This window comes from Bos mutus, chromosome 19, assembly GCF_027580195.1.
Source record: "Bos mutus isolate GX-2022 chromosome 19, NWIPB_WYAK_1.1, whole genome shotgun sequence".
Classification (NCBI taxonomy): Eukaryota; Metazoa; Chordata; class Mammalia; order Artiodactyla; family Bovidae; genus Bos; species Bos mutus.
In genome coordinates, this window is record NC_091635.1 from 28,688,090 (window position 1) to 28,710,127 (window position 22,038).

Here is a 22,038-nt window from a genome sequence, read left to right on the forward strand (position 1 = left end):
CCTGCCTCTCTGAGCCTTTTGACTCCTTCCTCAATACTCTGCTGAGGCAATTCAGGAGTCTTCAGCTCAATTGCTTTAGACTGTTGTTTTGTCTGAGCTTCACGGAGTCATTCCCAGTAAGGCATTAGGCTTCAAGTGTCTTTGCCAGGAAATTAAATCCTGGGTCATAAGAGAGCACCCTTGATGCTTATATCGATAAACTCTCCCCTGGGAATCCCCTGGTGATCCAGTGGTCAAGACATGGTGCTTTCACTGCTGTGGTCCAGGTCTGATCCCTGGTGGGGGCACTAAGATCCCACAAGCCACATGGCACAGCCAAAATAAAGTAAAATAAACTTTCCCCTGGTGGCTCAGATGGTAAAGAATCTGCCTGTAATTCAGGAGACTGGGGTTATGATCCCTGGGTTGGGAAGGTCCCCTGGAGAAGAAAATGGCAACCTACTCCAGTATTCTTGCCTGGGAAATCCCATGGACAGAGGAACCTGGCAGGCTACAGTCCACGGGGTCACAAAGAGTCAGACACGATTGAGCAACTAACATTTTCACACTCCCCTAGCCAATCATTCTACCATTCTGGAGTTCATCCTCCTAGTTCTACCAACCTCAACAATCCACTCCATGTATGTTGTCCTGGTTCCTGCTGCTACATACTATTCAGTTTATTCAGCTTCTGCAGCATTTGGGGGTGAACAATCCCTTTCTTCTGTTATGTGGGGCAGTACTTGTCCACATTCTAGGACCTGACGTTGCTTTTGATTTAGAAGCCCTTAAGGGAGGCAGATGCAAAACTCAAGAAGCATCATCATAGGAGGCATCAGCCTCAAGGAAGCCTTTGCACTCTCCAGGTAAAGGTAAGCTGCTCCCGTTTGACAAGATAGAGGTACTTCTTCCAGCCCAGAGAATTCCTGGAAACCTGGATTTCAAGATTCTTTTACTTTTTTATTTAATTGAAGTATTGTTTATTGATACTGTTGTGTTCACTTCTAGTGTACAGCAAAATTATTCAATTATACACATGTACACATATCCTTTTCCATTGTGGTTTATTACAAGACATTTAACTTATATACGGGATTCCCTGGTGGCCCAGATGGTAAAGCGTCTGCCTGCAATGCGGGAGAACAGGGTTCGATCCCCGGGTCAGGAAGATCCCCTGGAGAAGGAAATGGCAACCCACTCCAGTACTCTTGCCTAGAAAATTCCATGGATGGAGGAGCCTGGTGGGCTACAGTCCATGGGGTCACAAAGAGTCGGACACGACTGAGCAAATTCAGTTTCAGTTTAACTTCTATGCAGAGTACATCATGAGAAACGCTGGGCTGGAAGAAGCACAAGCTGGAATCAAGATTGCCGAGAGAAATATCAATAACCTCAGATATGCAGATGACACCACCCTTACAGCAGAAAGTGAAGAGGAACTAAAAAGCCTCTTGATGAAGGTGAAAGAGGAGAGTGAAAAAGTTGGCTTCAAGCTGAACATTCAAAAAACTAAGATCATGGCATCTGGTCCCATTACTTCATAGGAAATAGATGGGGAAACAGTGGAAACAGTGTCAGACTTTATTTTTGGGGGCTCCAAAATCACTGCAGATGGTGATTGCAGCCATGAAATTAAAAGATGCTTACTCCTTTGAAGGAAAGTTATGACCAACCTAGATAGCATATTGAAAAGCAGAGATACTACTTTGCCAACAAAGGTCCGTCTAGTCAAGGCTATGGTTTTTCAGTGGTCATGTATGGATGAGAGAGTTGGACTGTGAAGAAAGCTGAGTGCCATAGAATTGATGCTTTTGAACTGTGGTGCTGGAGAAGACTCTTGCAAGTCCCTTGGACTGCAAGGAGATCCAACCAGTCCATCCTAAAGGAGACCAATCCTGGATGTTCATTGGAAGGACTGATGCTGAGGCTGAGACTCCAATACTTTGGCCACCTCATGTGAAGAGTTGACTCATTGGAAAAGACCCTGATGCTGGGAGGGATTGGGGGCAGGAGGAGAAGGGGACGACAGAGGATGAGATGGATGGATGGCATCACCGACTCAATGCACATGAGTTTGGGTGAACTCCGGGAGTTGGTGATGGACAGGGAGGCCTGGCGTGCTGCGATTCATGGGATCGCAAAGAGTCAGACACGACTGAGTGACTGAACTGAACTGAACTGATTGAATATACTTCCCTGTGCTGTCCAGGCCCTTGTTGTTTATATATGTTTTATATAGTAGATGGCACACTGGTAAAGAAGCCACCTGCCAATGCAGGAGACACAAGAGACATGGGTTCCATCCCTGGGTCGGGAAGATCTCCTAGAATAAGGGAAATGACAACACACCCCAGTATTCTTGCCTAGGAAATTCCATGGGCAGAAGAGCCTGGCAGGCATGGGCCATGGGGTTGCAAAGAGTTGGACATCACTGAGCACACACACGCACACACAGACAGTGTGTATCTGCTAGGCCCAAACTCCTAATTTATCCCAACCCTTTTCCCCTTTGATAACCGTAAGTTGTTTGTGTGTTTTTTTTTTTTAATGAGGTAGGGGATTTATTTATTTGGGCCTCACTTTGAAGGAAAATTATGACCAACCTAGATAGCATATTGAAAAGCAGAGATACTACTTTGCCTTGTGGGGCTTGTGATCAGGGATCAAACCTGGGACATGGCACTGAGAGCGCTGAGTCCTGACCACTGGGAATCCCCCATGAGTCTGTTTCTATCTTGTAGATAGGTTCACTTGTGCCATATTTTAGATTCCACATGAAGTGATATCACGTGGTATTTGATTTTCTCTTTCTGACTTCTTTCACTTAATAATCTCTAGGACTCGTCCACATTGTTGCAAATGGCATTGTTTCATTCCTTTTGATGGCTGAGTACTAGTCTATTGTATATGCGTATCACATATTCTTTATTCTTTCATTAGTTGATGGACATTTAGGTTGCTTCCCTGTCTTGGCTGTTGTAAATAGTGCAGCTATGAACACAGCATGTATCTTTCCAAATTAGAGTTTTCTCTTGATACACGCCCAGGAGTGGGATTGCTGAATCATATGGCAACTCTATTTTTAGCTTTTTAAGGAACCTCCAAAAGGTTGGAATTAAAGGTGCCATTAAGGCACTAACTTGGGGATGTACACTGGAGGCTGGATGCAGGAAGGAGTATTTAGGGTCTGGCTCTCAGGGGGATTCACTGAGCTGTGTCTTGGGGCTTCCTGCCTGGTGAGAACCATAAACATGCAGTTGCTCCAACAATAGCCTGACCAGGGCCAATGACCTAGTGTTCAGACCTCTCAGGAATGAAGATGTAGATTACTTCAACCAGGAAAGCAACCTGGACCAGCTGAAGTGCCGGCCAAAGGAGAAGGGTGGTAGAGGAAGGAGATGAGAAATATCATTTAGGGATTCGGGATCAATTGCAGCACTGGGGACCACAGCTTATACCACTCATCTTCCAGATGTAATTCTTCTTTATAAGATACTGTGATCAGCCACCATCTTAAACAAGCATTGCCAGGCCAGAGTGAACTCCACATGGGGCTTGAGCGCATCTGAGAGGCACAAGATCTGGACTGTAGCAGACCCTGTCAGTGACGCACCTGCACCCTCAGCACTTGCCATTCTAGCACACGCTGACCATGGTCCATGACAAACACAGCTAGTCTTTGCCAGAGGGCTTTTCCCCAGCACATGTGCTGAGAGACCAGAGCACCAGCGAGTTAATGCCCCCAGGAGCAGCCCTCAGCCAATGATGACTGAGTCTTGGCGGATGCCTGCCATAGTTTCCATGCCCCTAGGATGGGATAACTGAAATGGGTTCTAGATCCGTGTTTCCAACTTTAATATGCATGTGCATTACCTGGGGACCTCGTCAACATGCAGATTCTGACAATATAGGCATGGGGTGGGACCCGAGATTCTGCATTTCTGATTAACTTCCAGGAGATGTTAATGATGCTGATCCACAGATGACACTCAAGGCTGCAACAGGCTGCTCTTCCTCCAGGGTTCCCCAGTATGACTGAGCCTCCATTTTTTTGGCAGCGCTGCACAGCCAGTGTGATTTTGGTTCCCAAAACAGGGCTCGAACCCATGCCCCCTGCAGTGGAAGTTCGGAGTCTTAATCCCTGGACCACCAAGTAAGTACGATCGTTAGCTCCCTTCTGTTCTCAGTTTCCTACTCTGCCCCAAGAGGGCTTCCTGGGATCATCTTCTAAATAAACAACTTGTTTTTTTTCTTCATGATTAAAATCCTTATCAATGCTCTGGAAACACCTTCACCAAAAATGAGAACATGATTAAACCTTTCTGAGAACTGAGCTGTTGCTTTCTGAAATGATAAACTCTAAACTGGAAATTGAACATTTCAAGCCAGACTCGTTACCAAATTTCTGGGACTCTGACTTCACCTTGTTTTCTGCCTCTCTCTGCTTCCATGTTTGAGAATCCTGCCTTGGCAAGAATCAGTCCAAGTTTAAGAATCCTGCCCTGGCAAGAATCAGCCTAACAGCCTTCTTTAATGGAAGAAACGACTCGTTTTCACATGCCGTTCTGGGGGACCTCTACCTAAGACAGAGGTGACTCTCCTTGCTTCACCCTTGGCAGCTGGGTACCAGGGCAGGATCCCAGGAGCAGAAGGGATCAGGGAAGGAGGGCATCTAACTCGGGCTCTGATGACCCAAGGGCTTGCATTCAAAGTTCTACGAGCAGCAGTTGAACTCTTTTTAATTTTTATTTACCTTTGGCTGTGCTGAGTCCTCGCTGCTATGCAGGCTTCTCTCCAGTTGTGGCGATCAGGGGCTACTCTCTGCTTATGGTGCACAGGTTTCTCCGATTGCAGAGCACGGGCTCTAGGGCACATGGGCTTCAGTCGTTGCAGCTCCCAGGCTCTAGAGTACAGGCTCAACAGCTGTGGTGCACAGGCTTAGCTGCCCCTCAGCATGTGAGATTTTCCCAGATCAGGGATCAAACCTGTGTCTCCCACCCTGGCAGGCAGATTCTTTACCACTGAGCCACCAGCAAAGGCCCTGTTTGACCCTTGGGAGGGTAACTTTACCTGCCTGGACGTCAGCTTCATCACCTGACAATCATTTATCATATCACCCACGCCAGAGGATTTGTGGCTATAATTATGTATTTAATCAAAGCCCCCAGCACATCATTCAACACTAGAGCCCATCCTCTCTCCACAGCTTTGCCCCACCAAAGTGCATGCACACACGCACACACACACGCACATGCATGCACATGCACACACACGCATGTGCACTCCCTGAGAAAGACGGCAGAGGCTGGGCCAGGCAGCACACAGGTCCTTTATTTCCTGTACCAGTACATATACAGACTGACAAGCAACAAGAGCGGGAGAAGCACTGTGGGAATCAGGGCAGACAGCAGTGGGGTCCTGGGCCCTGACTCCACTGACTAAAAGTAAAGAGGGGGAGAGGGAAAAAACCTAGAACAAGGAAACAAGGAGCACTGAGGAGAAGATGTGGGTGGGTGACAGGGCCTTGGGAGGGGGCCTGGATACTCACAGGTCACAGGTGGGAGGAGAGGAGATGGGGTGGGGAGGCCCCCACCAGGCAGAGGGAGTCCTCACCCACACAGACAGACACTTCCGGTTACAAAGAGTGGGAACTGGGAAGAAAGAGCCAAGAACAGGAGATCCAGCTGGGTCTGGTAGCTGGTGGGGCCTCCCCCTGGGCTTCTTCACCCCCAGAGCCACCACGTGCCCCAGGTCCAGCAGCCACAGCTTTTGCACCAGCTGCAGAACAAGGGCCGGGGTTCCTTCAGCCTCTCCCAGAAGAGGCTTGAGGCTTGGGCCCTCAAGTTCCAGTCCAGGCTTGTCTGGGGTGAGCTAGTGACAGATCAGGGGTCCTGCTTTGGAGCATGGGAAGGGGCGTCTGGGGAGAGTGGGGCTTGGCCAGGCAGCAGAAGGAAGGGCCTCAGGCAGTCTGTGGGGCCTCTGCAGGCTACTGGGGAACAGCAAAGCCTGGAAGAGAAGGGAGTGGATGTGAACTGGAGGCCTGAGGACCACAGGCTTGGCCTGGGCAGCACGCAGGGGCTGGACCTGCTCAGCTACATCAGAAAGAGACAGAAGCCGTTGATAGTTATGCAGGCTGTCCACTGCCCAGCCATAGTGGTCACCATTCAGTGTACAACCTGCACAACCGTACGGGCCAACCCTGATGAGGCCACCCAGCAGTGAGCAAAGGGCCATCCGAGTCAGGGCAGTCCAGATAGAATGATGAGGCTGCCAACAGGTTATAAACTTCACAGCAGACCCAGCAGGCCAAGAAGGCACAGAGACCAGGTTAGAGAGGAGGGATGAGTAAGGGGAGGCATTATGGCATAGCAGTGAAGAAAAGAGCTTCAGTGACCTCGAACAAATCACTCTGCTCTCTGAACCTCAGTTTCTCACCAAATGGGGATAATACTACCTACAGGGGTGTGAGGATTAAAGAAGGTAGTTTAGTCACTAAATCATCTTTGATTATTTCCATGAGCTCCTCAAGGCAGGGTTCTCACGGCCCAGGACATGGCCTGTGCTCAGTAGATGCCACACCAACCTCTGGGGCTTCCAGCTGGGGAAGAGGAGACCCTTACTGGACCCACCTTGTAGGAGACCCTAGGGCACCTTCAGACTCAGCCAGGGGATCATTCCAACTGTGGCCCTTGCTGGCAGAGGCCTTAATCCCAATTGCCTGGGGGGTCCAAGAAGGGCCCCCTTCCTCCCAGGCTTTCGGAGTATGGTTGGCCATTTCCTCCTCCAGCCTCCGTAAGTCCTGGTTTGGCACCCTGGGTTCCAGAATCCCAGCCCCCATGTTTGTTTTGGCCTGCTGCTGCCACTGCTGCAGGGTTGGGGGGCCTTGGGAATCGGGAGGTAGGGTGGAGAACAGGGGAAGGGGACAGGCAGAGACAGGAAGCTGAGGCACAGCGGGAGGCTGCAGCCCAAGCCCTGACTCCCAGCCCAGCCCCCAGGACCAGAGGGTGGAGAATTAGAATCCTATGCAAATACCATGAAAATAAGCATCAGGGCCACAGTTCCCACTGCTGGAGATCTGAGGGGGTCTATGTAAATAATATGCAAAGTCCATGCAAATCAGCATGCTAGGTGGGCCTGGGCTGGGGTAAGTGAGCCTTTGAAGGGCTCACCTACCCTCACCTTTCATCAGCTTGATGATCTGCAGCTTGTCAGGCTGGCCAGAGGGAGGCCCCCACGGGAACACTCACCTTTCTGGAGCATCTTCTGCCTCAGCTGCTGCCTGAAATGGGCATCCTGCCAGTTGGCCAGCTGCTGGAGGACATACTTTATGTCCAGGCGCAAGGGGCCCAAGCCGCTGGCCTCCAGGGCTGAGGTCACCACGTTCATCTGAGTTGTTTCATCCGCCTCCGGCTCTAGGTCCTCCCAGGCCTCAGCTTCCTCAGATACCAGTTCCTCCTCTTCTGTTACCCTCTCCTCAGCTGGCACTGCCTCTTCTATGACCCCCAGCTGCTCCTCAGGCACCAACTCTTCCACAGGCACAAAATCCTCGGTCAGCATCAGCCCCTCCCCAGCCTCGAGCCCCTGCTCCTGTGCTCGCTCCTCTCTGTAGCGAAGCTCCTATCTGGGCAGGCAGACAGGAAAGTCTTTTCCTACCCGCTCTAAGCCAGAGCCTCCCCCTTCATCTGCAGCCCGGGGCTCCAGCCACCAGGGCTCCCACTCAACCCCAGGCTCTACACAGACCCTGATGATTACTCCCAAGTTCTGTCCCAGCCAGGGGTACAAGCCTCAAGGCCTCAAACACCCAGCCCATGGCCCTGGCAAAAAGAAGAACGGTCACCAACACTGCACAAGCCCCACCTTCCCCCAGTAACTTCACTCTGCTTCATAGAACAGACTAGCAATAACATCTCCTCTGCCCCACTCCTTCATTATTCAACTTTCATAACCCATCCCAGGTCTAGTTGCCATAGGAACAAATCCATTTTAGTAAGGCTCAGACAGGTCAAGTGACTTGTCCAAGGACACACAGCCAGTAAAGGGCTCAAGCTGGGACTTAGTCCCAGCATTCCTGGCTCCTAGGCCAGCACCCATTTGCCTCTTAGGCACTGGTTGGGAGAAGCAAAGGCTTCAGTACCTGCTTGGAGAGGCCTCTAATCAGAGGGCCACCCATGGGGCAAAATTTGAAGGCAAAGGGTTAGAGAGTATCCCTCCCAGTACATCTCAGCCCAGTCAGCCCGAGAGCCAGAACTTCTCCGGGGCTGCAGGTCACAAAGCCAGTGGCAGGGGGTTGTCTGGATGCTTAAAAGTGAGAGCAAGTGAAGAGGGAGACCCTGGTCGGCTTACCCCAGGTCTGATGTCTCCTCTGGAGTCACTTCATAATTCCTTCAAAAGAGAAAAGGGCCTTTGGTGTCCCAAGGCAATGGGAAGCTGAAAGTGTGAAATCCCTGGGGACCCACGGTGCAGAAAAATCCCAGGGAGAAGTGACAGACCCAGAACGTGGACACAGAGGACTGGTGTTGAGTGGAAGGGCCGGGGACCGATGAGGCAGGAGGAAAGACACCACGGCAGGGGAGAAGATTGATCGAGCAAACCCCTCCCATTACCAGAAAGGCTGCTGCTGACCAGGTAGGCAAGAGTGAGTGTGGGGCAGCCAAGGGACTGGGGCCCAGTGCGTACCTTTCCATAAAAAACACAGGGTCTGAGATAATTCTCCTTATAGACATTCTGAGCTCCTCAGTCAGGGTCTCCTGGAAATCAGGAAGTGCCTCCTATGGACAGAGATGGGGGACATTACCAGAAGGTCTCAGCAGAAGACCCCACACACACACCTCCAGACCCAGGAAGGGACTGCAGATAGACACAGGGCGCACAGAGGTAACAGGCAGGAGCCGGGGGCCTCACCAGAGGTACAGTGTATGTGTAGTGGGTGACAGAGCCAGCAGATGCCGGGGCCTGCTGGCAGAGGGTCTTCACCTTCTCCTGGGCTTCCATCAGCATGTCCCCACACTCTGAGTACTTCTCCTGCAGGTCCTGCAGCTGGGAACCTGCCCACAGGCTCTGATGGGACCCAGGCACACCCAGCCTGGACCCCTTGCCCACTCTCTCCCAAAGGGGCCGGGAAGCCTGGGCAAAGAGGCAACGGGCCCAGACTCTAGACCCATATAATGACACAGTGTGACCCCTGGACTCTACTCCATTCAGGCCCCAACTGAACTGCTACCTGCCAGGCCCTGTGCCAGAGCCTGAGTATGTGGAAAGGACAGCGTCAGCCCCTGTTCAAGGAGCTGGTTAGACTCAGGCAGCCACCCAAGGGTCCTGGGAGCTCAGGGGAAGCCTCACCTCATCCTGGAGCTTCACCTGGATTTCTTTCTCCGAAGCCAGCTGCTTCTGCAACTTCTCAGTCTCAGCCCCATACTGGAAGGACCCAAGGCCAGTGAACCCCCACCCCAGGTCTCCCCACACCCCTGCAGCCCCTGCTGCCGGCAAGTCTCCCCAGACACATCAGTGAGTGTCAGCAGCTCTTTAAAAGAGAAGTCACATGGGAAAAGGCCAAAGAAGGTGGAGTCACGTGGCCTGTTTCCTGGGAACACCCTGTGTCTCTCTTTAGGCTCAGCCCCCGACTTGAGACAAGGGGACAGGATGAGAGGCTCCCTGATGTCTCCTCCAACTCTGACTCTGACACAAGAGAGAGGCCTCTGAGCTGAGTCTCCTGGGGTGGGGGCAGAGAGAAGGGGGCATGGATTCCAGGGGGCTGTGACAGGAGGAGGAAGCCCCGCATATGTCCCGACTCACCGATCGGCAGCACCGCTGTAGCTTCGTGACCTGGCCCTGCAGCTGGGCGACCTCCCTCTGCTGCTGTTCATAGTTCTCCATCCTGAGCGCCAGCACCTCTGACAGCTCGGCCATCTGCTGGCTGGCCTCAGCTGGGGAGGAGTGGGGCAAGGTCAGCGCTGGCTCCCCAGGGCCCTCAGTCTCCCAGATGCCCCTGTCTGCCTGCACCCCTCCAGGTACCCAAGGTTCCACAGGGCTTAACATCCCTCACTCGGGTCTTCTTTTCAATAAATGTTTACTGACTGACACAGAGCAGGGTGCTGGACAAGCAGTCAGCAAGACCGGCCCCAGCCCACACTGAGCTCAAGGCGAGTGTGGAGACTGAGGGAAAAACAAATCACAACAGTGCAGATTATGAACTAAGGTGCAGCGAGTGTAAAGAGTGCATCCAGGGTCCCAGCCGCCGCACCCAGTCCAGCCTGGCAAGATCTATGAAGCTAGGACCTCCACAGGGCAAGGAGGTCTCACCAGGCAGAAGTGGCAACAGGGCCCAGGCAGAGTGTGGAGGGGCCCAGAGGGAACCACCGGACACCAGGAGAGAGTGCTGGAGCAGTGGGCAGCGTCCAGATGACTAGGGCTGGGGTAGGGAGGGTAGGGTTTATCCTTTGGCCAATAGGGAGTTACTTGGGCGGTTTAGGCAGAGGACCAATAGTCTGGCTTTAGAAAACTCCTTTGGGCTGTGTGCAGAAGGGCCTGGAAGAGCAGAGATGGAGGCAGAGAGACCATGTAACAGGTGGCCAGCGCTAGAGGTAGCTGGGATGGGGAAGAGGAAGGAGACTTGAGCCTTTCCTACGAGGCAGAAGCAACAGAATGTGAGGACTCCTACTCCAGGGGCCTGGGACCAGGGGGTCATTCAGGGAACCTGAGGGAAGGAAGGCCAGATTTGGGATGAGGGCAACTGCACCTCACTCCAGCTGTTGTTCAGCTGTTGCCACCTCGAGTCTCTGTCTCCCCAGCTAGGCCTGAACTCCTCGGGGACAAACACTATGTCTCACTCATCGTCATAACCACATGGTCCAGGCACAGCCCCTGCCTAATAGAGTGCCTGGGGGGATGGAGGGCCTGGTCTCTGGCAGCTCATGGCCCCCTCCCTCGCCCTCCCCAAATAACAAGAGGAGGTAGGCTTAAGGGAGCCCCAGAGTGCCTGTATAGCTCTTAACTGTTTGCACAAAGCACTTTCTCAACTGTAACCCCTGGAGAGGTCAGCAGGGCCAAGAAGACTAAGCCCCATTCTAAAGATGAAGGTTCAGAGAGGTCAACGAACTTGTCCAAGCTCACACAGCTAGGAAGTGTCAGAGCTGTGACTTGAAGTCCTGGGTTCTTCCCTCTGCGCCTTGGGACAAGCCCCTACCCCAAGTTACAAGTTCACGTACAAAACTGCTCCACACAATCCAGGATGAATATCTGTTCCTCCTCCTCAAGGTCGTCAAGTTGAGAGACCTGGAGGGAGGGAGAAAGGAAGGGGCCGGGGAGTCTACACCCTCTGCCCAGGAGCACGCCCTCTCTCCCCATCCTCACCTCCTCCCAAAGCTGCTCATTCTCCTCCTCCAGTAGCCGCAGCTGCTCCTGCAGGGCCTCCAGCTGCGGGCAGTGGTGCGACTCTGACTCAGTCACAGGAGTCCTAGCAGAGGGAGGGACGGAAGTCAGGGTACAAGGGCTTGGAGAACCCAGGTCCCAGCCCACCCAGGACTTCCCTACCCCCTACCCCTACCCCCACCAATCCCAGGCTGATGTGGTGGCCTCAATTAGCCCCAGCTACCCCACTGGCAGATACATGGCGTTCCTGTTTCCAAACAAGGAAACTGAAGCTCAGAGAAAGGACCGCCCTGGTGCAAAGGCCGGACACTCATGGGGAATTCCCTGGTGGTCCAGCGGTTAGGATGCGGCGTTTTCACTGCTGTGGCCTAGGCTCAATCTCTGGTCCGGGAACTGAGATCCTGAAAGCCATGAGGCATCGGGAAAACTGAAACAAAAAAAAAAGGGCAGGACACTCACAGCTCTGAGGCTTCACAGGGATGCTCAGGCCTCTGCTCTTCTTCTTCGTCCCCCTCCTCCTCTTCCTCCTCTTCCTCTTCCTCTTCTTCATCTTCATCCTTCTCCTCATCAGAGTCTGAGTACAGCTGAAGGAGGTCATCCCGCAGGTTCACCTGGTGTCTGAGATGTAAAATCTGGCAGGGGAAGAGGAGCCCAGGGTCAGGTGCGGGCAGAGGCAGGCACAGACCCTGGCATAGTGGGTTGGCAGCAGGCCTGAGATTCACCCCTCCCTACTCCTCCCCACCCAGGTACCTCCTCCTTGGCTGAATCCAGCATGGCTTCCAGCTTGCTGTTCTCCTCCAACAGAACACTGTTTTGTTTCACCAGGGACTGGCCAATGCAGGCTGCCGTGTTCAGGTCCCGCTCTCTCTACAGAAGGACCCCCATCCATTGGGGAACAGGGTTCCTGGCTGCTGGGGTCTCCCAGACACGTGGGAGAAGCTAGGGGTCAAAGAGAAGCAAGGCCACTCAGGGAAATCCCCTCCATCCCCTAGTTCTCCAAGGAACCAGACAAGAGCTTACCATGAACCCACTGTGGGACCTGACCCAGATTCCCCCTATGGAAAAAGAGATCAGACCGGATGGTGCTAAGAGCTCTCTAGCCTGAACATTCCACATCTACCTGTCTTCCACAAGAGGGACCTCCAGCTTGGCCCCTAGAGAGACAGCCAGGCAGGAAGACGCCTACCCATACAGACATAGTGAAAACGGGAGCCTGGCTGAGACTGGGGCTGGCCCAGGTAGGGCGGGCAACACGCACCTCCTCCAGCAAACTTAACATCATTTTGACCTCTTCTTGGGTGATCTTCTTGACGGGCGGACGTAGGTCAGGACACAGCACTGCAAGAAAAAGTGGGCAGCCGAGTCAGGAAAAAAGGGAGCATATAATACCCGGCGGCACCGTAGCATTCGGGGCTTCCCTGGTGGCTCAGCGGTAAAGAATCCGCCTACAATGCAAGGGACCTGGGAAGATCCCCTGGAGAAGGGAAAGGCAACCCACTGCAGTATTCTTGCCTGGAGAATCCCATGGACAGAGGAGCCTGGCAGGCTACAGTCCATAGGGTCGCAAAGAGTCGGACACGACTGAAGCGACTGAGCACGCACGAACCTTACTGTGCTCTGCCCTCAACATCAAGGGTCAGCAAACAGGATGAAGATGGAATTCCCTTTCTGCCGCCAATATCCTCTCCATACCCCGCGTAGTCAGCACTCCCTTCCCTGCTCCCAGGGCCAACTAGACTCAATTTTTCCCCCTTGGGGGAAAGATACTAAGTGAGGTACTGTGATCACAGTCCTACAGTCCCTGGAACCTAGGAGATTGGAGGTGGCCAGCGGAAGTTCAGCACCGACTGACTCAACATCCCTTACCCACGGGGCAGCCCTGGCCAGCTCACTGGAGCCTCACGGGTCACAAAAACAGACGCAGTCACTCATGCCTGTTGCGCAAGGCGAGGAGGAGGAGACTTCTCCGGAGCGAGGAGGAGAGGCAGATTCTGTCTGAGGCTCCGCCCACCCCCAAGATTGTTTTGTGGGGGGAACCCGGATCTTGATCCCGGTGTTGGCAAAACCTCCCCCTCTGTCCACCCACCTCCCGGTCGCTGGCGCCACGGACCAGCGCAGGCTCCGAGGGCACTCGGCAGTGCCTACCCGAAGCCCCCCGCCCCTCCCCTGGCACTGTGGTAGCCTTGCGAGGGGGCACTGAGAGTGCGCAGGTCTGCCGCAGCAACAGGCGCGAAGAGGGGGCCCCGGGGCCCGACCCACCGACGGAAGTCTGGGAACGAGAGAAGCGGGGAAGGATACGGGGAAGACGAGCCCCGAGAGGCGCCGCAGACCGTGACTTCGCTAGGGTGGGCGGAGGGGTGGGACTGAGTGCCAGCGGGCGCCTGGATCCGACGGGGCCTCCTCCTCCCTGCTGCTACCCTAGTCCGACTGGTCCTCCTCCGGGGGCCCGGGGACCAAGTTTACCTTCCTCCAGCTCCCGAATAAAGGCGGCGCGCTCGGGGCCGGACACCCCAGGCCGCTGGCCGATGTAGGCAGCCGGTGTCTTCAAGATGCTCGTCACCTTTCCAGTCCCCAAGCCAGTGGCTCGGGGACCAAAGGGCGGCCCTTGGAATATGAAGCGAGTCCGCGACGCATCCGAGTTGTTGGGTACGGACTGGGCATTCCCTGGACCGCCGAGAATGCGGATGCGCGCTGGGTTCCAGCCTCCGATCCAGCCACGGAGGCCCGGCGAGCCCCGGCTGAGGGTCCCGAGACGGCTGTGGAACCGGATCCTGCTCTCTGTCCGGCCGCGGGTGCTTGCGCAGAGGCGGGTTCAGGCACTGCAGAGGGCTCCAGAGCCGGATTGGTTGCGGATAGAGGAGTTATGGCTACTGCCGCGGGATCCCCAGGTCCCAGCCGGTGCCCGGCAGAACCCGGCCCCGACACTTTAGGGCGCATGTTGAGTCCCTGTTGACTCGCGCAGCTGGGGCTTTACAACCTGTGTCTGGATGTGCGCCCGCGGGGCCGTACCACGCGCGGGAGGGGGCGGCCGAGGAGCAAATGGTGGTGCCCGGGCCGAGGGGATGCGCGGCGGGACAAGTTTATGGGGGCGGGCCAGAGCACAAAAAGTAAGAGAAGAGCGAGGAGAAGAGGCGAGTGGATGTTGCCACTGTTTCCGCGGACTTCGGCTCGGAGTACTGGGCTTTTCTCCCCTCTCCGACTCCGGAGAATGGTTTTACCCAAAGCCGCAGCTTGCCAGGGATTCGGGTACCCGGACTTGGAGGTCTTTAACAGGGGGACAGCCCCTAGTTCCTCTCCAGCCGAGGCTTTTTGCCTGCCTTCCCGGGAGCTAATCTGTGAGTTGAGTCTTTGCCCCGTTGATTGGGGGATAAATCCAAACTCCAGTACGGTCTCCACGCGCTGCCAGGTCTGGCGCGTCCCACTCTGATCCTGGCGCTAACACCCCTGGTGCACCAGCCGCTCGACAACCTTCTTTCTTATTTCTTAAGTCGTCTTATAGCCTCTCCTCGTGCCTTACCTCCGCCCTCATTGACTTCGCCCACTCTGGCAAACACCCATTCTTCCGGGAGACCCCCCTTAGGTGTCTCCGCATAAAAACTCCTCCGACCCGGTCCTCCTCGGCCCCGGAGCATCCTTTATGCGATGGCCGCAGTGGTCACGCTGTGTCTGTCTCCAAAACAAGACCTGCGCTCAGCACAGGGAGCGTGTCCCTCAGAGCGCAGCGCAGGACGGGTCCCTGTGGGGGTCTCTGTAAACCCTGAATGAACTGTGGAGCAACAGAGGAGTTCAGAGGCCATTTCTGTGCCATTGGACTGAAGGAACCTACAGACCAAAAAAGATGGCTACATCACTGATTCTTTTAAAGCCTCGGGATCATTCTTGGTGCGCCAATTTCCTTCTCTTCAATACTGTCAGTCACCAAATCCTGGTTAATTTCCCTCCTAATGTGCCGCCTCCTTTTCAGCCCTCCTTCTGTTGATGCCTGATTCTCTCCTCATTCTCTGTTCTAAATTGTAATCCTATGCTCCCATCCACCCCACTCCCATCCACATGAATCCATCTCTAATCTAACCCACCCCTCTCAGTCACACCCCTATCCAAGCTAAGGATTATTCAAGGAGCCCTTTTCCTACAGCCACCACTCAAAGCCAGAGCCCAGGACAGAGACTGTGCCCAAGGCCTGGGCCTGGGACAGAGCCTCCTAGTTCTGATAGCATGAGCCAGGTATCTATGACACAGCCTGGAACAAGAGGTGCAACCCAGAAAGGAGGATCAGAGAGTCCCACTCCATCCCTCCCGCTCCCCCTGGCAACCACAAGCCTGTTCTCTATGCCTGTGAGTCTGTTTTTGTTGCGTAAATAGGTTCATTCGTGCCATATTTTCGGAGAAGGCGATGGCACCCCACTCCATACTCTTGCCTGGAAAATCCCATGGACGGAGGAGCCTGGTGGGCTGCAGTCCACGGGGTCGAGAAGAGCTGGACACGACTGAGCAACTCCACTTTCACTTTTCACTTTCATGCATTGGAGAAGGAAATGGCAACCCACTCCAGTGTTCTTGCCTGGAGAATCCCAGGGACGGGGGAGCCTGGTGAGCTGCCGTCTATGGGGTCGCACAGAGTCGGACACGACTGAAGCGACTTAGTAGCAGCAGTGCCATATTTTGAATTCCGCATATGAGTAATATCAACGGTATTTTCTCTTTCTGTGTGACTTCACTTAGTGTAATAATCTCTAGGTCCATCTACGTTGCTGTAAATGGCATTTTTCATTTTTCTGGCTGAGTAGTGTTCCATTATATACACACCACATCCTCTTTATCCATTCATCTGTTGGTGGACATTTAGCTTGTTTCCGTGTCTTGGCTATTGTAAATAGTGCTTTTATGAACATTGCCTGTGTCTTAATAAAATCTTGCTTTTAAGGAATTCCCTGGCAGTCCAGTGGTTAGGATTCAGCACTTTTATTACCAGGTCATGGGTTCAATCCCTGGTTAGGGGACTAAGATCCCACAAGCCCCACGGTGCAGCCAATAAATAAACAAAATCTTACTTTTAAAGTAATAATACCCAGACACACATTACCCCCTGAAAACTCCCTGTCCTCTACGGTGAGTGCTGAAAATCAGTTTCTGGCATCTCTCCTACTTTGTCACCCAAAGTATTCCAATCTTGCATAGTTTTACTATCATCCTGGCCAACAGGAGTCCAACTTTTTGGCAACACATTCACCCCTGTTTGGGGCTCCCATCTCACCCATCTGCACCTCTGCCATCCCCCGTCATCGCCTCCATTTGGCCAAGCAGGATTTCTCCTGACTCTTGGAAGCTGTCATGCTTTCATTCATTCACTCAACAAATCTTCACTGAGCTCCTGCCAAGGGCATGGTTCTGTTCTAGGAACTGGGGATACAGCGATGAGCAAAACAAGTCCCTACCCTCAGGAGCTTCCACTCCAGGAAAACAGACGAGGTAACACTATCTATGCAACCAATCCATCCTAAAGGAGATCAGTCCTGTGTGTTCATTTGAAGGACTGACGCTGATGCTGAAGCTCCAATACTTTGGCCACCTGATGCAAAGAACTGATTCATTGGAAAAGACCCTGATGCTGGGAAAGATTGAAAGCAGGAGGAGAAGGGGATGACAGAGGATGAGATGGTTGGATGTCCATCACCAACCCGATGGACACGAGTTTGAGCAAGCTCTGGGAGTTGGTGATAGACAGGGAAGCATGGCATGCTGCAATCCATGGGGTCACAAAGAGTCAGATATGACTGAGAAACTGAACTGAACTGATATGGGGGAAGAGCTGTTCAGGCATGGGATAAGTAAGAACAAAGACCTCAAGAGTCATGCATGCTTAGATGCTCCTGGGATAGGACACCACCAAGGATTTTCCAGCAGGAGAGCAACATGGTCTTACTTACATTCATAAAAAGATTACTTTGGCTGCTGAGTAAAGCAGGGATTCTGGAGCAATGCTGTCCAATAGAAATTGAATGGGAGCCATAAACACAAACCACAGATGTAATTTTATCAGATTCTTTTCCATTGTGATTAATCATAGTGCGTTGAATATAGTTCCCTATGCTATGCAGTAGGATTTTGTTGTGTATCCATCCTATATATAATAGTTTGCATCTGGTGTTATTTGCTCAGTCATGTCCAACTTTTTGAGACCCTGTGGACTGTAGCCCACCAGGCCCCTCTGTCCATGGAATTCTTCAGGCAAGAATAATGGAGTGGGTTGCCATTTCCTTTTCTAGGGGATCTTCTCAACCCTGGGATCAAACCTGGGTTTCCTGCATTGCAGGCGGATTCTTTACCATCTGAGCCACCAGGGGAGCCCCAAGGTTGCATGTACTAACCCCAAATTCCTCAATCCATCCCTCCCCCACACCCTACCTCTTGGCAACCACAACTCTGTTCTCTATGTCCATGAGTTTGTTTTGTTTCCTCACACACGTAATTTTAAATATTCTAGCAGCTGTATTTTAAAAGCTTACTTTTTAAGCCAAAAAACAGGCAAAATTAGTTTTAATAATATATTTTATTTAACCTAAAATATTAATCTCCAAAATATTACTTAAACATGTAATCAACACAATTATTAATGAGATTACATTTTTATAGTAAATCCAGTGTGACTATAACCTTACAACACATCTCAATTTGGACTAGCATTCATTCTTGTCTTTATTTCCCTGAATGTAATCTGTCTTTTTTTCCTACATGCTTTAAAATGTCTTCTCTTCATCACTGGCTTTCAGCAACTTGATTATGATGTATTCTGGTGGGGTTTTCTTTTATTCTCCTTGGGCTTCACTGAGTTTCTTAGATTTGTGGATGTGTAGCTTTCATCAGAATTTGGACACTTTTCAACTTTTATTTCTTTCAATATTTTTTCTAAGTCTCTCTTCTAGAATTTCAATTCTAGTGGTATGTTAGACCCCTTGACAGTAACCACAGGGCACTGAGGCTCTGTTCTTTGTCTTCTTCTTTCGGCATTTTTCTCTTCAGTTCCACTGTTTCTATTGGTTTATCTTCAAGTTCACTGATCTTCTTTAAGAAACAAAAACAATTTCTTTTCTTGTGATGAGAACTCTTAGGATTTAGTCTCTTACTGATTTTCATATATAACATGCAGCAGTGTTAATTATATTTATCATGTCATATGTTACATCCTTGATACTTTTATCTTTTGACTGCCTTCTCCCACTTCCCCCTTCCCCTGCCCCCCACCTCTGGTAACCACAAATCTATTTGTTTTTAAAGTAAAATTGACCTACAACACTATGTTAATTCCTGTTGTACAACAGTGACTCAATATTCCTCTACATTTCAAAATGATCACCATGGGAATTCCCTGATGGCCTACTGTTTAGGATTCCAGGATTTCGCTGCCTCGGCCCAGGGTCAGTCCCTGGTCAGGGAGGGAACTGAGATCCCGCAACCCCCATGATGTGCATCACAGCAAACTGTGGAAAATTCTTCAAGAGATGGGCATACCAGACCACCTGACCTGCCTCCGGAGAAATCTGTATGCATGTCAAGAAGCAACAGTTAGAACCATACGTGGCACAATGGACTGGTTCAAAATTGGGAAACAAGTACGTCAAGGCTATATATTGTCACCCTGCTTATTTAACTTATATGCAGAGTACATCACGCGAAATGCCAGGCTAGATGAAGCACAAGTTGAAATCAAGATTGCTGGGAGAAATATCAATAATCTCAGATATGCAGATGATTCCACCCTAATGGCAGAAAGGGAAGAGGAACTAAAGATTCTCTTGATGAAGGTGAAAGAGGAGAGTGAAAAACCTGGCTTAAAACTCAACATTCAAAAAACTCAGATCATGGCATCCAGTCCCATCACTTCATGGCAAATAGATGGGAAAACAATGGAAACAGTGGCAGACTTTATTTTCTTGGGCTCCAAAATCACTTTGGACAGTGACTGCAGCCTTAAAATTAAAAGATGCTTGCTCTGAAAAGCTATGAAAAACCTAGACAGCATATTAAAAAGCAGAAACATCACTTTGCCCACAAAGGTCTGTATAGTCAGAGCTATGGTTTTTCCAGTAGTCATGTATGGATGTGAGAGTTGGACCATAAAGAAGGCTGAGTACTGAAGAATTTATGCCCTTAAACTGTGGTGTTGGAGAAGACTTAAGAGTCCCTTGTACAGCAAGAAGTTCAAACCAGTCAATCCTAAAAGAAATCAACCTTGGATATTCACTAGAAGGACTGATGCTGAAGCCGAAGCTCCAATACTTTGGCCATCTGATGCAAAGAGCCAATTCATTGGAAAAGACCCTAATGCTGGGAAAGATTGAGGGCAGGAGAAGGGGACAACAGAGGATGAGACGGTTAGATGGCATGACCAGCTAGGTGGACATGAGTTTGAGCAGACTCCAAGAGATGGCAAAGGACAGGGAAGCCTGGTGTGCTGCAGTCCATGGGGTCACAAAGAGCTGGACTTGACTGAGCAACGAAGCTATATATATATATATCCATTCTTGGGTTTTTTATTTTTTCAAAATTTATTTTTAATTGAAGGACATCTGGGTTTTTTAATTACTTATTTACTTAATTGACTTCGTTGTGGCACATGGGCTCTTCCATCTTCGTTGTGACATGCAGAAACTTTTAGCTGTGGCATGTGGGATCCAGCTCCCTGACCAGGGATTGAACCCAGGCCCCCTGCATTGGGAGTGCAGAGTCTTAGTCACTGGAAATACCAGGGAAGTCCCTATCCATTCATCTGTTGATGAAACATTTTGCTTCCATATCTTGGCCACTGTAAATAATGCTATTATGAACACAGGGGTACATAAAGCATGCGTGTTTTTCCTATGGTTTGTCAGCAAAAAGTTTTATTAATATTTCTGAAGTGTAGTTGACTTTACAATGTTGTGTTAGATTCTGGTGTACACCAAAGTTGTTCAGTTATATATATGTATATATATATATATATATATGCTTTTTCATGTTCTTTAATTATACATTATTATAATATACTGAATATAGTTCCCTGTGCTATACAGCAGGACCTTGTTGTTTATCTATTTTATATACGGTAGTTTGATTCTGCTAATGTATGGATGTGAGAGTTGGACTGTGAAGAAAGCTGAGCGCCGAAGAATTTATGCTTTTGAACTGTGGTGTTGGAGAAGACTCTTGAGAGTCCCTTGGACTGCAAGGAGATCCAACCAGTCCATTCTGAAGGAGATCAGCCCTGGGATTTCTTTGGAAGGAATGATGCTAAAGTTGAAACTCCAGTACTTTGGCCACCTCATGCGAAGAGCTGACTCACTGGAAAAGACTCTGATGCTGGGAGGGATTGGGGGCAGGAGGAGAAGGGGACGACAGAGGATGAGATGGCTGGATGGCATCACTGACTCGATGGACGTGAGTCTGAGTGAACTCCGGGAGTTGGTGATGGACAGGGAGGCCTGGCATGCTGCGATTCATGGGATCGCAAAGAGTCGGACACAACTGAGCGACTGAACTGAACTGAATCCCAAACTCCTAATTTACACCCTCTTTGATAACCTTCAGTTTGTTTTCTATGTCTGTGTGTCTGTTACTATTTTGTAAATAGCTCCATTTGTGTCTCTCTTTTTTTTTTTTTTACCGCACCGCAAGGCATGTGGGATCTCAGTTCCCCAGATCTGTGCCTCCTGCAAGTGGAAGCATGGAGTCTTAACCGCTGAACTGCCAGAAAAGTCCTTATTTAAAAAAAAATAATAATAAGATTTATTTTTGGCTGTGCTGGGTCTCAGTTGTTGCACAGGCTGTATTCTAGTTGCAGCGCTCAGGATTCTCATTGCAGGGGCTTCTCCTGTTAAGGAGCGCGGGCTCTAGGGCCTGTGGGCTTCAGTAATTGCAGCAGGCAGGCTCAGCAGTTGGGCCACACCGGCTTAGTTACCTCTCTGCGTGTGGGATCTTTCTGCACCAGGGACGGAACGCGTGTCTCCTGCACTGACATAGACTCTTTACCACTGAGTCACCAGGGAAGCTCCCTATTTTTCTTCACTTGTGTCACACTTTGTGTGCTCAGTCGCTCAGTCTTGTCTGACTCTGCGGACAAGACTCTGCATAGACTGTTGCCCACCAGACTCCCCGTCCATCGGATTCTCTTGGCAAGAATTCTGGAGTGGGTGGTGACTTCCTACTCCAGGGGATCTTCCTGACCCAGGGATCAAACCCATGTCTCTTGCATCTCCTGCATTGGCAGGCGGATTCTTTACCACTGAGCCACCTGGGAAGTCGTGCTTTAGATTGTACACGTGTGTGCTTAGTTGCTTGGTAGCGTCCGACTCTGCGACCCCGTGGACTGCAACCCATCAGGCTCCTCTGTCCATGGAGATTCTCCAGGCAAGAATACTGGCGTATTCTTGGAGTAGGTTGCCATGCCCTCCTCCAGGGGATCTTCCCAACCCAGAGATTGAGCCCAGGGCTCCTGCATTGCAGGTCAATTTTTCACCAGCTGAGCTACCAGGGAAGCCCATAAGTGATATCATTTGATATTTGTCTTTGTCAGCAGAAAGTTTTAAGACACAACCGAACCCCAAGGGCTTGCTGTGGATGGGGAGGCTGGAGAACACCAGGAGGTGACCATGACCCAGCATCAGCACAGCCCAGACTTCACAAGGTTGCAGTTCCTGGACCGTGTTACTGAGACAT

General features: G+C 51.2%; 1 protein-coding gene across 1 annotated transcript; it reads right to left on the reverse strand.

Annotated features, from left to right (window-relative positions):
* Positions 1 to 5,293: 5,293 nt before the first annotated feature.
* On the reverse strand, positions 5,294 to 14,525 carry HAP1 (huntingtin associated protein 1). The gene is given in 14 exon segments (XM_070389825.1): positions 5,294 to 5,985; positions 7,227 to 7,600; positions 8,323 to 8,361; positions 8,656 to 8,747; positions 8,881 to 9,015; positions 9,319 to 9,393; positions 9,772 to 9,902; positions 11,184 to 11,250; positions 11,329 to 11,431; positions 11,806 to 11,978; positions 12,097 to 12,285; positions 12,605 to 12,684; positions 13,810 to 14,007; positions 14,010 to 14,525. Coding segments are annotated over 14 exon segments (1,950 nt in total). The 5' UTR covers positions 14,284 to 14,525; the 3' UTR covers positions 5,294 to 5,965.
* Positions 14,526 to 22,038: the final 7,513 nt, after the last annotated feature.